This window comes from Tyto alba, unplaced genomic scaffold (assembly GCF_018691265.1).
Source record: "Tyto alba isolate M040663 unplaced genomic scaffold, T.alba_DEE_v4.0 Super-Scaffold_6, whole genome shotgun sequence".
Lineage (NCBI taxonomy): Eukaryota > Metazoa > Chordata > Aves > Strigiformes > Tytonidae > Tyto > Tyto alba.
The window spans coordinates 15,164,782-15,179,506 of record NW_024881327.1 but is presented as its reverse complement, the minus strand read 5'-3'; the positions used below and the strand labels follow the sequence as shown (position 1 = coordinate 15,179,506).

The 14,725-nt window shown below is 37.2% G+C and overlaps 1 protein-coding gene across 2 annotated transcripts in view; it reads right to left on the bottom strand.

The window, feature by feature from the left end:
• Positions 1-14,725, bottom strand: part of METAP1 (methionyl aminopeptidase 1) — a 30,075-nt gene that overhangs the window by 5,438 nt on the left and 9,912 nt on the right. Inside the window, exons 2-8 of one of the 2 annotated variants that reach the window (XM_042808086.1) lie at positions 13,177-13,228; positions 10,807-10,919; positions 9,416-9,476; positions 7,999-8,090; positions 7,226-7,309; positions 5,562-5,700; positions 1,994-2,125 (exon numbers count right to left, since the gene is read on the bottom strand). In XM_042808086.1, the coding sequence (XP_042664020.1) occupies positions 1,994-2,125; positions 5,562-5,700; positions 7,226-7,309; positions 7,999-8,090; positions 9,416-9,476; positions 10,807-10,919; positions 13,177-13,228 (673 nt within the window). The remainder of the gene's footprint in view (positions 1-1,993; positions 2,126-5,561; positions 5,701-7,225; positions 7,310-7,998; positions 8,091-9,415; positions 9,477-10,806; positions 10,920-13,176; positions 13,229-14,725) is intronic. The other variant, XM_042808087.1, reaches the window with a different exon arrangement.

The window sequence follows — 14,725 nt, the reverse complement described above, 5'->3', positions numbered from 1 at the left end:
TAGTTGCAACGCTACAGCAAGTAAGAATGTTCATATGCAAGTCTAACTTTTTTGACAATCCTTTTAGGACGCCTTAAAAGTTAGAGAGTTTGAAATAGATGAAAATGGTGTGAAAAATTCACTTTGAGCACTGGGACAGGGGAGTAATAATACCATAAAATCAACAATACCTCCTCCATCAGTTAATGAAGATGCATACCAAAAGCAACCTTGAGCCACTAAAAAGAATATAAATACTATTTCAAAATCATTCACAACTCCCTGAATATACGCTGTTCCTTCAGGAGCGAGATGTTGTGTGGTTACGTGGAGCCATCTTAAGCAGACTTCACATACATAGCTAAAACTTCATGTGAAGCAAGACATTTAATTCAATTCCCTCCTAATGTAAACAACTAAAACCAGTGAGCTGAATTTACAGGAAATAACAAGAAATTTAGATCACCGGAATGTACGTGCTTTCCCAAAATACAAAGAAAGACATGATGGGGAAGAGAGGCAAAGTTAATCTGTTGGTTTGGTGCTAAATAACTGTGAATTAATACCATTCCCTTCAGGCCTGACAATACCAAGCAACCGATTTCAGTGTAGCAAGGAACTCTCTGCTTCTCTCTCTCATATAAGTCTCCTAGCTAGAGCTGTGCTGGCCCAACAGCAAGAAATGAAGATGATTTAAACTGGAGAGACGTGACCCTTTTAAGCAGCAGAGACATTTGCTGCCATAATTCTTACTAACGGGGAGTGTCTAAAACCCATTAAAACCTGTTACAGCATCTAAAAAGTTGGTAAAGTTACACTAAGAATTTAAATCTCATTCTAATGAACAAAAAGGTGAATTTCTGTCATAATTTATACATCAAAGCCAGGATATGAACGATAAGAGACAACATCTATAATATTTACTGTAAAAATAAAGTACGGGAGCAAAGATAAACATTATTCTGATTTCACTGAAAAACAAAGTGGTCATTTCAGAATAGTAATGCCACATAAATAGGTAATCTACATTCTTCACAGTTCAACTCTGCAGTATTTTCTTGATCACGCAATGGATACACAAAACATCATTCACATGGATTTTTGTCTTTTCAGCTTGGCTAACTACCTCCAAATTATTAACCAAAGTAAGTTCATAGTATTTTTTTTTATTTACTTTTGATTAAATGCAAGTTTAAAGCCTTCATATACGGCCCCTTAAACTTCAGTCTTTAGAGGACATGAAGTTAATAAATTTTATTGGGGGATTTTAAGAAGCTGCAGTGTATAAAAGATACAGACCATAAAGTATCTCCAGGGACTTGGGAGTTTTTTTGTTTTGTTTTCTCTGTTTGTCTAAGAGAACTTAGTATATTCCTTTGTGAATGAAGTGGAACATGTCATTCTATAGCTACCTTTCTATCTCACTGTATGTCTCAATGAAGCTGTCCTGAGTTATATCTAATCAACATGAAGTTCTGTGGGTACTGAAGGATATGGATCTGTCTTCTCTGACACTCTCCCAGAGGTAAAAATCAAGAGCTCATTATTAGTTTGGCAGGGGTAAAAGATATGTTTAAGTGTTCAAACAGTGTTTTACCTTACTGGTTCACTACGCAGCACTATACGAATTATAAAAGTAGGAAGCCATACTTTGGTTTTCCAAAACACGCTTTGTTCTTCACATTCTCTAAACTACTCAGATCAAGGATGTCTTATTCATCCAACTAATAGTCCAAAAATGCTGTTTCCATGTAAATATCATCATATGTTGATCAGCTCAGCATCAATCACATTTTCCTTGTCAACCCACATTTCAAATAAAAGCTGCAACCACCACCCACAGAACTGTGCCACTTGAAGAATCACTGCATTATGCAATATATATCATCTGCTGGTGACACACACTAATGCTTCTGTGGTCTACAACTGAAGTCACTCCCGGGTAGTGGCAAATAAGAGCACTTACATTTAAGAACCAAAACCATAATGCTTCAGGCCCTAGCAAAGGGTTTACCTGCATCAATGGCTTGCATTAGGCACTCGTAAGTTGTTTGGACAAGTCTCCTCGCACCCTCATCAACTTCTCCAACATAAAATGTCTCATTCAGATCTCCATGGTAGCCATTACGATAGACAGTAATATCCACTGCAAAGAACACCAGACATATTGTAGTACTAGCACTGTATTTCTCACTCCTTGTCTCTTGACTTGTGAAAGGACAACACATACTTGTAAAAACGTAGTATTGCAATTGTGAAGTTATAAGATTACTTTGGAAGAATTCCAGATACAAACTCTTCCAACAGAATCGATTCCCTCATGCTTATCCTGTAGATTCTATAGAATTAATTAATAAGATATGCTTCACTGGTCAACAGTTTAATTAAAAAAAAAAAAAAAAAGTAAGAGAAAAAACCCCATAGCATTGGAACACCAACACAGCAAGCTTATGATTGTTTTTTTAGGTAAATATAAAAACAGGAAAGAGAAGCTCTTTGGTCTATAGTGATTTACCTGGTTAAAGTATATTCTTTGAATTAATTCCAGCACTAATATGGGGAAATTAAATTTTAAAAGGTACATAATCATGTTTTAACTCATACTGTAACTTCAGTAATTCCTATGCACGTTTAGAATACCAAGTCACACCTTTGCACAAATTGTAATGCCAAAACATATTGCTTACAGCCAAAAAGGTGACATTTCTTGAACATTAAATACACAGCAACTTTCCAATAGTATTACCTACTAAGAAAAACACATCATATTACTTAAAACTTTTTCTTTCAAATGAAAAAATTTAAACATTCAGTGTCAGGCAAACAGCAAGAATGAGAAGGGCATGCTTTAACAACTGAGGTTTAGAAGAACATATGATAAGAGTTTAGAATTCCGTTACAGTAAAACTCTAACTTGTTTTTTTGTGTATAAAGTTGGCTGTAAACTAAAAGTGATGTAACTCATTCCTGAAAAAGAGCAGCATAAGTAGTTTTAATGAGGAAAAAAATAATCTTTTTTAGTTTAACTCATTAAAAAAAAACAAACCACCACCTTTTTTGGAATAAGAACATCCATACAAGACACTTGCTGCAAATAGTCCTTTTACAAAATATGGGAACAGGCTTACCAGTTTAGACATAGCTGTCACCTAATCTAGCATCCTGTCTCTCATAGCAGACGAGTAAAAAATGAAAACCTGCCATCATACAGTCATTATATATAGTAAACACATGCAAAAAATTCTAGATTTGCATATCAAGTTGACTTCCTGTGGTAGAATGGTCACTTTTGTGTTTAACAGACTTTGTCAGTAGGCTGATAGGTCTAATAGCTACTAGAGTACCAAAACCTCTAGAATAGTTATCGAGCTGCCATTTAGGAAGAAATCCACACACAGATCCCCTCACAGGTAAATAGCCATGAAGGAAGCTGCACTGAGGAATACTTTAGGAATAGGATATATGAGCTGCTTAGAGAGATCGGTACAACCTTGACAGGAGAATGTGGAAAAACCAACATTGGTGTCAACAATAAATCTGTACAGCTGGTAGGCATTTAAGAATGAAATTAATACCACCGAAAACAATATTGTCAGTGGTGGATCCAGGCACGGGCAGGGTTACACTATACTCACTGGATGGTTGCGTGGGACTGCCGGAACATTTCAACCGGTGCACGTGTCTAGTATTGTAACAAAAGGGCTGCGTAGAAAGCAGCATCCTGGTAACTCACCCAGGTAAGTTTCTTATGAACTGTTTATCAGAGCTCCTCAGCACAGTGTCCAGGCTACCCGCTGCAAAGAGGCTGCCTCTATAGGCCACGTGATTAAAAGACTTTCTCTTGACGCTGACAGATTTGGCCAGAACATCTCTCCTTGCAGAGAGAGCAGCTTTGTTTAAGAATCTGCTCCCAGGGAACAGTGTGATAACAAAACGTTACGATGCCTTGCTCAGAGCAGGGGGTTTGACTAGACAGCACCTGGCAGTACCTTCTGGATGAAGTTTTCTCGTGATTCTAAAAATCTGTTTTGGACTCTGGCATGGCCACCTTTCGCTTCCAGCAGGCTAAAAAGTTTTAAGTAAAGAGAAAGACGGGCAATTCCCTCTGTTGTTCACTGGGCATATTCCCTCCAAAGTACTACTTCTATCTCCCCCTTGGCATCCTGTTTTGCTCCTCTTTTTAAAGAGGTTTTTGAGCCTCTAACTTACCAAAAGGAAGCCTATCAGACTTGAAGCCTTTTGAGCCCATAGCAAATGCACGTTCAATCCACAAAACGTGGACCGTTTTGTAGCAAGACCTAATCAGCTACAAAAGTGTAAACTAGTTCCTCCTCATCAAAACAAAACAAAAGACTCACAGCTTCGGCAAGTACAGCCAGGGCAGGGATGTGAACAAAGGTACGACTAAACCCTTTTGTAAAAGGTGTTTTCTAGCACTGTCAGGGCAGGGATGTGAACAAAGGCACAACTAAACCCTCTTATAAAAGGTGTTTTCTAGTGCTGAGGTTCAGCCTTGGCATACAAATAGTGGAGAGGTAAGGCACCGTACAGATGAAGCCAACCTAGTGAGCTTAACCAGGCTTCAGAGTTTCGACTCCAGCAGTGCCAGAAAAACTGGCAACAGACAGCTGTGAAAAGGCATCATCTTTGAAATTAGAAAAAGGAGCTTTGGTCGAATGGTTACGTGTACACTACAGCTCCGAGCTATCAGCCAGACCAAACCTGACATAGAAAGAGGAAGCAATCATGAGGCTTGTTCTGAAAAGGGTGATACCCACAGCACTGAGCTGTAGACTTAGTAGCTATTATTGCATGTTAATATATACCAAATATCTGACAATCTAAAAGGATTCCAACCTGCTTCTAGAGATAGACTAAACCTTAGGATACACTGGGTATTTATTTATGGATATGAGAAAAGCAAACCAATGCAATAAAAGGTGTGAATGCTTGTACAAACCAAATGTTACTAATTTTTACTGCCAAACTAAGAAGAAATGAATGAGAAAATGGCCAAGTAATTTATAAAAGTATCCCTCACCGCCCAAGAAGGTTTAAGTACCTTCAGTACCATAAACAAAAAGCAGCTGGTACTCTTAGGCTGTGAGATAATTAAAAAAAAAAGGGTATGTTTTTTAATATGCACTTATACAATGTCTCACCATTAGGATCCTTTACAGTCATCATAATTGTCATGTCCGTAGCGAAATCTTAAGTGTCTAGAGCCATCTAATTAAGAATTCATACAGAACTAATCCAGGTGAATAATTCAATATACATTTTATTCACTATTTATACAGTCTGGAACAACTGGAATGTAGCCCACTAGTGGCTCTACACTAATGCACAGACCAGGAAAGAAGAATGATAAAGCTCTTAAAGCGGACCAAACTTGTGAAATTATCTTATTAAAGTCATTAATGTAAACCTGTAAAGAGCAGAGGTTAATTTGTAAATGAAAACAAAAGTCTCTCTTGAGAAGCTATTCCAATCATGTTGACTACTAGTGAAACCTCACCTTATTGCATGGTTTAACTGGATAGAACCTAGAAATGTTGAAGGTTAGTTTTCATAGCACTTACCATTAACAATATCTCCCTCCTGCAATGGCCTCCTGTCAGGAATTCCATGACAGATCACTTCATTCACTGATGTACAACATGACTTCGGGAAATTATAATAATTCAGAGGGGAAGGGTAGCAATTCCTTGCAATACAAGCCTAATTTAGAAAATACAATTTACATTTTACATTAGTAAGTTTCGTACAAAGAAAAAACATGTGCACAACAGCTTTATCATAAGAATGATAGTTTGAAAAGCAGGGACCCTTGAAAATAAGATTCTTCAGGCATTTTTTGGCATCACTGTATTATGTTATGCTTTGCATTTCTTACCAGGAAGAAAGTAAAGCTACTTTAATTTTGTTTCTACTCCTTTTTATGTTCAACTACCGATGCTGAAATACTCAGGTTTAAAACAGCGTATGGCAGTATTTATTCTGTTAAAAAAAATGGCCGTTTTCAATGACTGTTTTTAAGCACCTGATCTAAGACCAAGTATTTCTGCAAAACACAAAATCTAGACAAAATAACATTTAGCACTACCCTTTCACCCTTAGCTTTATAACTTTAAACTGCTTCCTTTGGCACTCACTCTAATAACCTTTTTGGTTTTTTTGCAAAACGGACACATGCATTTGACATATACATACATACATACACACACTGTGTGACATAATGAGCAATTCTTGCAAAATAATACTGTGTTAACTTTTTCTATTTTAAAAAATAATACTGTTTTAAAACTTTAAAGTACCAAATAGGGATATCAGTCAGTATCAGCACTCTGCCATACAAAACTTTCCAAAAAAACACTGAGGAGGGATAACACCATTTTAACTACTAGCTGTTCATATTAGACATTATATATAAGCAATTAATTTAGTGTGTACTGCAGTTCAGTAGAAACCTCCAGCCTAATCAAACCAGAGTAAGTTCCTTACAATCTTGGCTCAACTGCTGCAAATGTAGATAAAAAGAACAGCAACCAGAAAGCTCTCTAATAAACAACTGTAACAAAATCATTGCCTTCCCCACAGTGCACCCAAGTATCCTCAATTATTGGTTAACATGCCTCATAGAGAAGACAGCAAAGAAAAATAAAAATTACACAATTCAAGTATCTATGAATAGTTAAGCCAGGAAAATACTTGAACATGTATTCCAAACACTTCGCTGGACTATGGCTTTAGTTTGTCTGACTGCAAACACCTTGCTTCAACTCTCTCTCAGGCTCCTCAGTTCTGATTCCCAATCATAAATAATTAAACTTTCTCCTCTGTACATCTTAACCAACAACGCAGAGCACAAAAAGTCCATGGCCTACATATGATGTTCTTTATATAACGGTATCTGTGGGAGTGAAAAGGGTTTAGAAGAAGAAAAATTGTATGATATTAACCAAGAAAAGAGGTGAAGAAACTTATTAGGAATCTGAAGCTGGAAATCATGGAAGGAGCTGATACAGAGACAGGTGCAGGAGTTTCTGAATCATTTTGAATCTACCACTGCACCGTAACATATTTATAACATCTGCACTACCCAATCACTTCAAATTGGGAAACAGTTCAAAATAAAGAAAAGAAATTCATGCAACAACAAAGAAAATCACACAACAATCATTCAAGAATAAAGAGGTAAAAGAAAGTACTTATAAACACCTGAAGAACAATAAAATAACCTTACTAAATGGACAGCATGATCTATTTCTTCAGTAGTTACACCTGCTTTCACCATCATGGCAGCAACATCCAATACTTCTCTAGCAAGCTGCAAATGAAACAAAAGTACTGATTTAAAATAGGACCAGGACTACTCCCTAGAAGATTAGCAACACATTCTCTACAGCTACACCGAGATTTCTAGGGAATCTGGGTAGACTTGGGCTCCAGAAAGACTTCAAGATGTCTACAGGTTGTATTATTAAGCCACCTCTGTGAGATTTTAAAATACCCCAATTAAGATCTGGGACCACAATTTCCTTGAATACCATAAAATTCAATCAGACTACCTAAATGCATTTCAAAGTTTGACTTCATGAACAAGGAAGTGATTGCAATTGAACAGCTCTCTTTCAAAAATCATTAGGGGTGGGGCTTTGTTTTGCTTTTCAGTTTTTACTTAGTACTAACTCCAGGAGAAGTTCTGTTCTTGCTTATGCAGTATAGAATATATTCTTAACAGTAACAATGTTTTAGCCACAGATTATCTCTCTAGTAACAAAGCAGCAAGGAAACAGATAAAAGTAATCTTTCTGCTTGCAAAACAGTTTACTGTGATTTGGGAGTCACAAGGAAAGAAAAAGCAAGGAAATACCAAATTTCTCAAACTATTTTTCAGTGCTCAAAATTGGTTTGAAAGTTTGTACTCTCTCATAATGTGCTGCCACAAACTGGTAAAATCACTAAAGATTTTTAAGGAATAAAGGGACTTTGTAACAAAAACCAAACCCCCCTTACCCTACACACTACTCGCATCCCTTCTATATCTTCAGAGGAGAGTATTTTTATTTGAGAGGTTCCTTTTAAAGCCTGTTCTGATTCAGACATTCCTGAAAAGAAAAAAGGGGGAGGAGAAAAAAAATAAAGAAAAACCCCACATTATACAGAGGAGTGATCTCTATACATGTCCTATCAAGGAACTTATATGGCTTATCAACAGCAGTACATGTACGTACTTTCTCACCACAGAATAAAGCAATGAACCCACCAAGTCACAGCATTATAATAATTATTCAGATTAATTTGAATTCATAAGCCTTCCACAATATTGTAATGCCCACATGTGCTCAGGAAGCCCACTGACTTATTGCATAAAATCATCATGCCCAGCTAGTCAAAACAGAACCTTAAAAATCAGATTTACATGGAAATTATTTTATTCATAAAGAAGTTTTGATTTTTTTTTTTTTTTTAGCTGCTTTGGGGATAATACATAATATTCTAGAGGAGCCACAAAGGATTATATAAGCTTGTGAATAGCTCTAGTTATTCTATTGCAGTAATCAGCTGATGAAAACATGTAAACTCTTCCTACTAAATTCTGCACAAACTCAGTTTTACAGTTGAACGATCCCCTAAAAAACAGTATTTTGTGTTGTTTAAATATTTACATTCTGCAAAGAATAATTAAAGAATGGATGAAGATTTAAAAATAATTCTAACAGATTTCTTACAGCAGCTTTTTTGGGAAATGCAAACCATCAATACCAATATGTAAAGGGAAAAATAGCGAAACAAACCAATACACACGTAATATTGAATATATTCCCTCTGTGTCCAGAAATAGCTGGAACTCATACATCAGTTTTATTCTGGAGGTTGCTTAGCGCAGTTTTGTTTGGTTTGGTTTTTAAATTTATGATAATATATATTATAAAAAATACATAATAGATATGCATTACTTTATAACACATTTTCAACAGATACACTGATGTCACTGAGAATGACTTAGCAGAATTCACCTGTGACACCCAACTTACTGCTGTTGGTTTTGAAGTTAACCACAGAACTAGGACTTGCATGTTTAGGGTTTTTTTCAGTTTTTTTTTGTTTGTTTGTTTGTTTGGTTTTTTGTTTTCTTTTTTTTTGTTTGTTTGTTTCTTTTTTGTTTGTTTTTTTTTTTTTTTCTCTTTTCTTCCCTGAACACCTTTGAAAGATAACACATTAAACTGTGGACTTCCAAAAAATACTTGTAACCACTATTTCTGAAAAGTCAGTAAGTTAATGTGGCGAAAAAAGAGGTAGAATGAGAAGAACAGATAAAAGAAGAGGTTCTCTTCTCCACTATCTCATTCACGCTCTAAAGGCTTTTTCAATTAAAAGCAAAATAGAAAGCAAACATAACACTCCATAATTGTGATTTGTTTCAAGTTACCTAGCGGGTGATCAGCATAATCTGGTCTCTGAATATAACTTGGCACAGGTCTTGTTGGCGTCTAAATAAATCACAGTCAAAGCTGGTTAGGTTGCAAGAATACTTATTATAATCACAAAAACAGAGACTCATGCAGCAAAATTAAATACAGTGAAATATGGCTAATTCCACTTAGAAAAATTTGTGAGGTATGCAAACATTCCAAAACAGTTCCAATTTTAATTTCTCGAAGATTTTCCTGTTACTCTTTACTGCTCTTATATTACACAACCTCTAACAGCCAACTTCACAGCTTCGTGAAAATCAAACTTATGTGTCAAGTAAGTGAAATTGGTATTATAATATATTATGCCTGTTACATTGTGGTGTTTATTCTGCTACTCTCCAGACTGCAAATGCACCGGGGTTCCAAATAGATCCTGCCTCTCTCTAGTTATTAGTGTCTATTAGCGAGAGTGTTATTTCTAATCATCACCCTAGTCATTAGCACTTTTTATTATAGTTTCATTTGCTTCAATCCTACAGCAGTCGGAAGACAAAACCACAAATGTTCAGCAATAACACTACTAAATTGCTTGGCTGGTGACACAGCCAAAACATCCTCTCTCCAGTGATACTAACAAACACACGTGGGCTCAGGCTCTGTTAATCTGTTCTCTGATGAGCCTGTAGCAGATGGAGAAGACCACAGAGAGGATGCCACAGGGGCAGCAATTCTAGCACAGGCCAATTAGAAAAGACACATGTAAATAAAATGCCATTATTCCTGTAAAAACTTTGGCTTATTCCATGTATGAATTTGTACCAATTGAGAAATACAGCTATACTGAGGTCATCTTCTAAACACACCTTCCATAGCTGAAGATGCTGCTGACCTCAGCTATTCTTCACCTTTCCAGTGCTGGAGATTACTATAACCTCTGTTTCTTCAGAGCTGTTCACCAGCTAAGTCACCAGGTTATTTCAAACCATTTACACAAAATAAAACCATTTATTTAAATTCTGAATTAATTCACCTGAGTTCTTCTGAAACAGACTGCTCTATTATTGGTGAGAACAGTACATAGCTAGGAGAAGATGTCATCTGAACTAGCAGCAGCTTTTTGCAGAATAAATGTCAAAACGTACAGCCAAACTGTGTGACCTTAAACCTGTTACTCATGCATGTTACCTCACAAGCACTTCCTTAATTTTAAATATACTAACAGATAGATCAAGGTAAATCAAAATGAACCGCAATAAAGACAGAGTCATACATGTCCTTGCCATCAGGTTCAGATTGGTTAAGAAGCTTGCTTTCCTCTCTCAGCTAAAACGTGGGAGGTAATCAGGTCCATTAGTTGCGACAAAAGGTAGCAGCACTGGAGTAGAGAGTGGCATCTAATGCTTACCAGTGGATAGTGTGGCCTGAGTTTACCAGTATATCGATACCCAGCCCAGGGATTTGTGTTAACATCACCTTCCAGGGTCCAAGAAGAAACTTCACGTTTAGCTTTTTCATCTTCTGAAAAGACAAAAAAAAAAAAAAAAAAAAAAAAAAATCACAGCAGCACAATCAGTCCTACTAAGAGTAAGAACTGCGGGATCCAGAAAGTGACTTAGAAGGACACAAGTCTAGATTTGACTCTGGCATTTTTAGATATTGATATATGAAAATATAAGTAGCAGTTATTTTGTACTGCCCTTAAGTTTTTCACATTCAAAATTCACATCCTGCCAACTCTAATAGCAAACTGGGGAATGTCAGGACAGCAGTACCGAATGTATGAATGAAATGTAGAGGTTAAGTTGCTTTTCATTTGTAGTTCTAAAACACAGTCCTGTGCTTGTCTTCATTCTTAGGAAAAATCATACTTCGACAGAAATACTTGTTATCCCTTCAATCAACACTCTTGCACAGTAGGTGAACGTTCCTTTTCTGTGATTTCTCTTAGCATCCTGTGACAGAAATGAGCAGGGGTGGGAAGGAGGGTATCCAACTGTTAGGTTCAACATACGGAGCCTGCTACTTCTCAGGGCAGGCAGAGCATGCACCTTATAAGATGGTCCTAAACTGCTGGGGGTTCCCAGCTCTCTCAACCTTGTGAAATTCATGTCTGATGTAGTCCAGTGATTGACTTCATTCACAAGAAACACAGTCCTAAATGAAGGTGTCTGCATAAAGGATTGAAGCAAGTAGATTGTGAACATTACCAAAAGGAAAAATATTTACTCGGAAAGTGGAGGCAAGGGTTAAGAAAGAGCATGGTAGCATTAATCTTTAATTCATAACCTCATAACTTGAGTTTGTTTTCTCTCTTTATATCTCACAAGAATGAAGAGATGGCAAAAGGTCTGCCATAGCAAGCCCTAACGTGGGTTCCTCAGGGTCTCTGTGTCTGACATCTGAGCCATCTGCTCACGTGACATTCAGATTAGATAAACCACTGAGAAATAATAATTTAAAAATCCAAAGTTTTAACAAAGTGATATTTTGGAATCACTTGAGATACTTCAGTAGTTTGTTGCATTGAGGTCTTGATGGCTATCAGAACCAAGCCAGCTCAGCAGTTATCCAGGAAGCCAATAAGATCATGGATTTAGTGGAACCATTAAAAAATTTGCTGTCAGATAAAGAACAGCATTAGAAGACTGCACCAGAGGATTACCAGAACAGTTTCATATCCATGCAGCTACAAAGTAATACAATACAGAATGGAAGCATGAACTATGAGACCCCTACACTGGGAAGGCAGAAAGAAGGAAAACATTTGTAATTGTGCTACTCCAGCCTATTAACTGTGCAACATTTATCATGGAACAATGAGTTTTAGGAAAGGAGGAGGTAAATTATTTGAGGATTTTCATTTCTGCCATGCCACTTACTTTTTAACCCCACCTCCCTTTTAAGCAAGGCTTGATGAAGATGGGCAGGGGGATAGGCATGAGGAGGCAAGGGGGGCAGAACAGGTCTGCTCTCTCTTTTTGTTTGTTTGGTTTTCAACTCATGGATTATTTTTACTACTCAGGCAAGGGAAAATCTACCAGTCTACTAGTATTTCTGTGCCAGAACTACCAGCTGTAACTAATGCATACATATACTCTTATTACTTTCATCTAAACTCAGCAAAATCCTAGCTATGATACATCCTTCTATCCATGGCTGCATGAGTTCACAAAAGTATTTTCCTGTTGTTGTTGTTTGGTTTTTTTTTGTTTGTTTGTTTGGTTGGGTTTTTTTCCCCAAAGGGGTACACCCCAAATGTACAGAACAGCTGCACTCTGACTGGCTTGCCTGCATTCCAGCAAGCACCTAATCACAAAGACTTTACAAGAACCTGTCCCACTTTACTGCCTTTTACTACATTAGACATCAAAACGCTATGATGGAACAAGCCTGGAAATGACTTATAATAATGGTTTATTATTCTCATTGCCCTTTATTTCAGCATCTCTCTTGCTCTGTTCATATATCTGGCAATGTAACCCAAATAGAAAAGGGAACAGAAACAGAGATTTCTGTACCAGTCTCTAAAATTTAGATAGATCTTTAGATTACCAGGAACTGGACAAAATTACAGATATGCAGAATCCAGTGCCAGATACCTTGCAAAAATCCATACCATTCTTAGACACAGAATCACAGAACACTTCCAGTTGGAAGGGGCCTCTGGAGCTCAACTGGTGGAACCCCCTGCTGAAGCAGGGCCACCTAGAGCTGGCTGCACAGGACAATACAAATTCAAAACAGTATTAAAATGGATTTAGAAAAGCGTACTTACTTGCTTTCTTGTGTAATAACTTGTGAGTGGCCCAGCTTCCCTTAAAGCATTCCTAGAATTGCAAACAAACAAAAAATATATATATGTTTTAAGTAACATATGGGCAGATGTGCCATCCCCACAAAACAGAGAAGCAACTGTATTTGAAATGAAAACTAGAAGACTGATTTTATTAACCCTTGTAGCAACATGCAGTTAATGATACTTTAACTGCTGCTCTTGACAATAGAAAATACTATATTCCACAGTTTATGAGCCAGAATAGATAGAAAGCATAGACAGATAGATGCACCCATCACAGTAAAACACACTGATCTAATCCTAGCTACTAAATATTGTCCCCTTATCGTTTTAATGAGTAACTAAACACCATGGTTGCTCTGGGCTGGCTGAAACACAGAGTCTATCTCCATAACAGATCTTAGAATTGCAGTGGGCAGGATGGTCCTCCCTTGGCTCCTACAAAAAGCCATCTCCTCCTGCTAATTGTGTCCTTTCTGCCTCCTTCCCCAGCACAGGAAAGCAACAGAGACCAATCAGCACGATCACAGGGGAACAAATAAAACAGATTAAGGGGTGGGGGGGAAGGGAAGTGAAGGCTACTGAATGGAAATAAGAAATCTAAAAAAAAAAAAATAGAGAAAGTTGAAATGGAAATCAAGAACAGAGGGACTGTGAAGGAGGTTGTCTTTTCTCTTCTTCCCAAGCACAAATAGAGCAGTTCATGCAAAGAACAATGAATCAGCAAAAGGGCAGATGGAAATGGCTGGCAGCTGGAAAAGAATAAAGAAAGACTAAATATGAAGGAAAGACAAAAAAAAAAAAAAAAAAAGGAGAGATTTAAGTAGGAAAGCTGCAGAAGGCAGCATTAAAGGTGTTTCTTTAAGGTGCTAATTAGGAAATTACTTGGTTTTGTAGCAGAAAGTCTAATTCGTGGGCTATGTGCACTCAAAACAACCATTAGGAAATAGCTAATTCCAACAATTTACAAAAACATTTAAATTTCTGAAGAAAGAGGCAGGAAGCAAACTGTTTTCCTTTATAAGGAAAGACAATACCAATGCTGAATCATCATTATAAAACTACTATCCAGAGCCAAAACCTGATTCAACCTAATGTATACAACACTCAACCAGTCCAAGACAACAGATCTGTAAATTAAGCCTGGCGTTCAACATTCTACCCCTGTTTCACCGTTGCTATTGAACAGTCTTAGCTGTCTATTCCTACAGAGCCATCTCCTCACCATTGTCTCTTTACTCTTGAAACCGGTACTTGTCAAATTGTATCCACAAAACCACAGTAAGGTGGTGCACGAGTGGTACCTACCTTCAAAGAGACCATGTTGCATGCTATTTCCCCCATTACCAAAACCAGCTGTTTGTCGTCTTCTCCCGTGCCATATACTAAAAGGCACCACATTCTCTGGACTGGCACTCGACGTGCCGTGGTGCTGTGTAATGGTCTGGGCAACAAGAGGCTTGGAAATCAACGCTTTAGATTACCAGAGACAACATCTCTCTGAACAAGCAACAGAAGGTTTTACTGT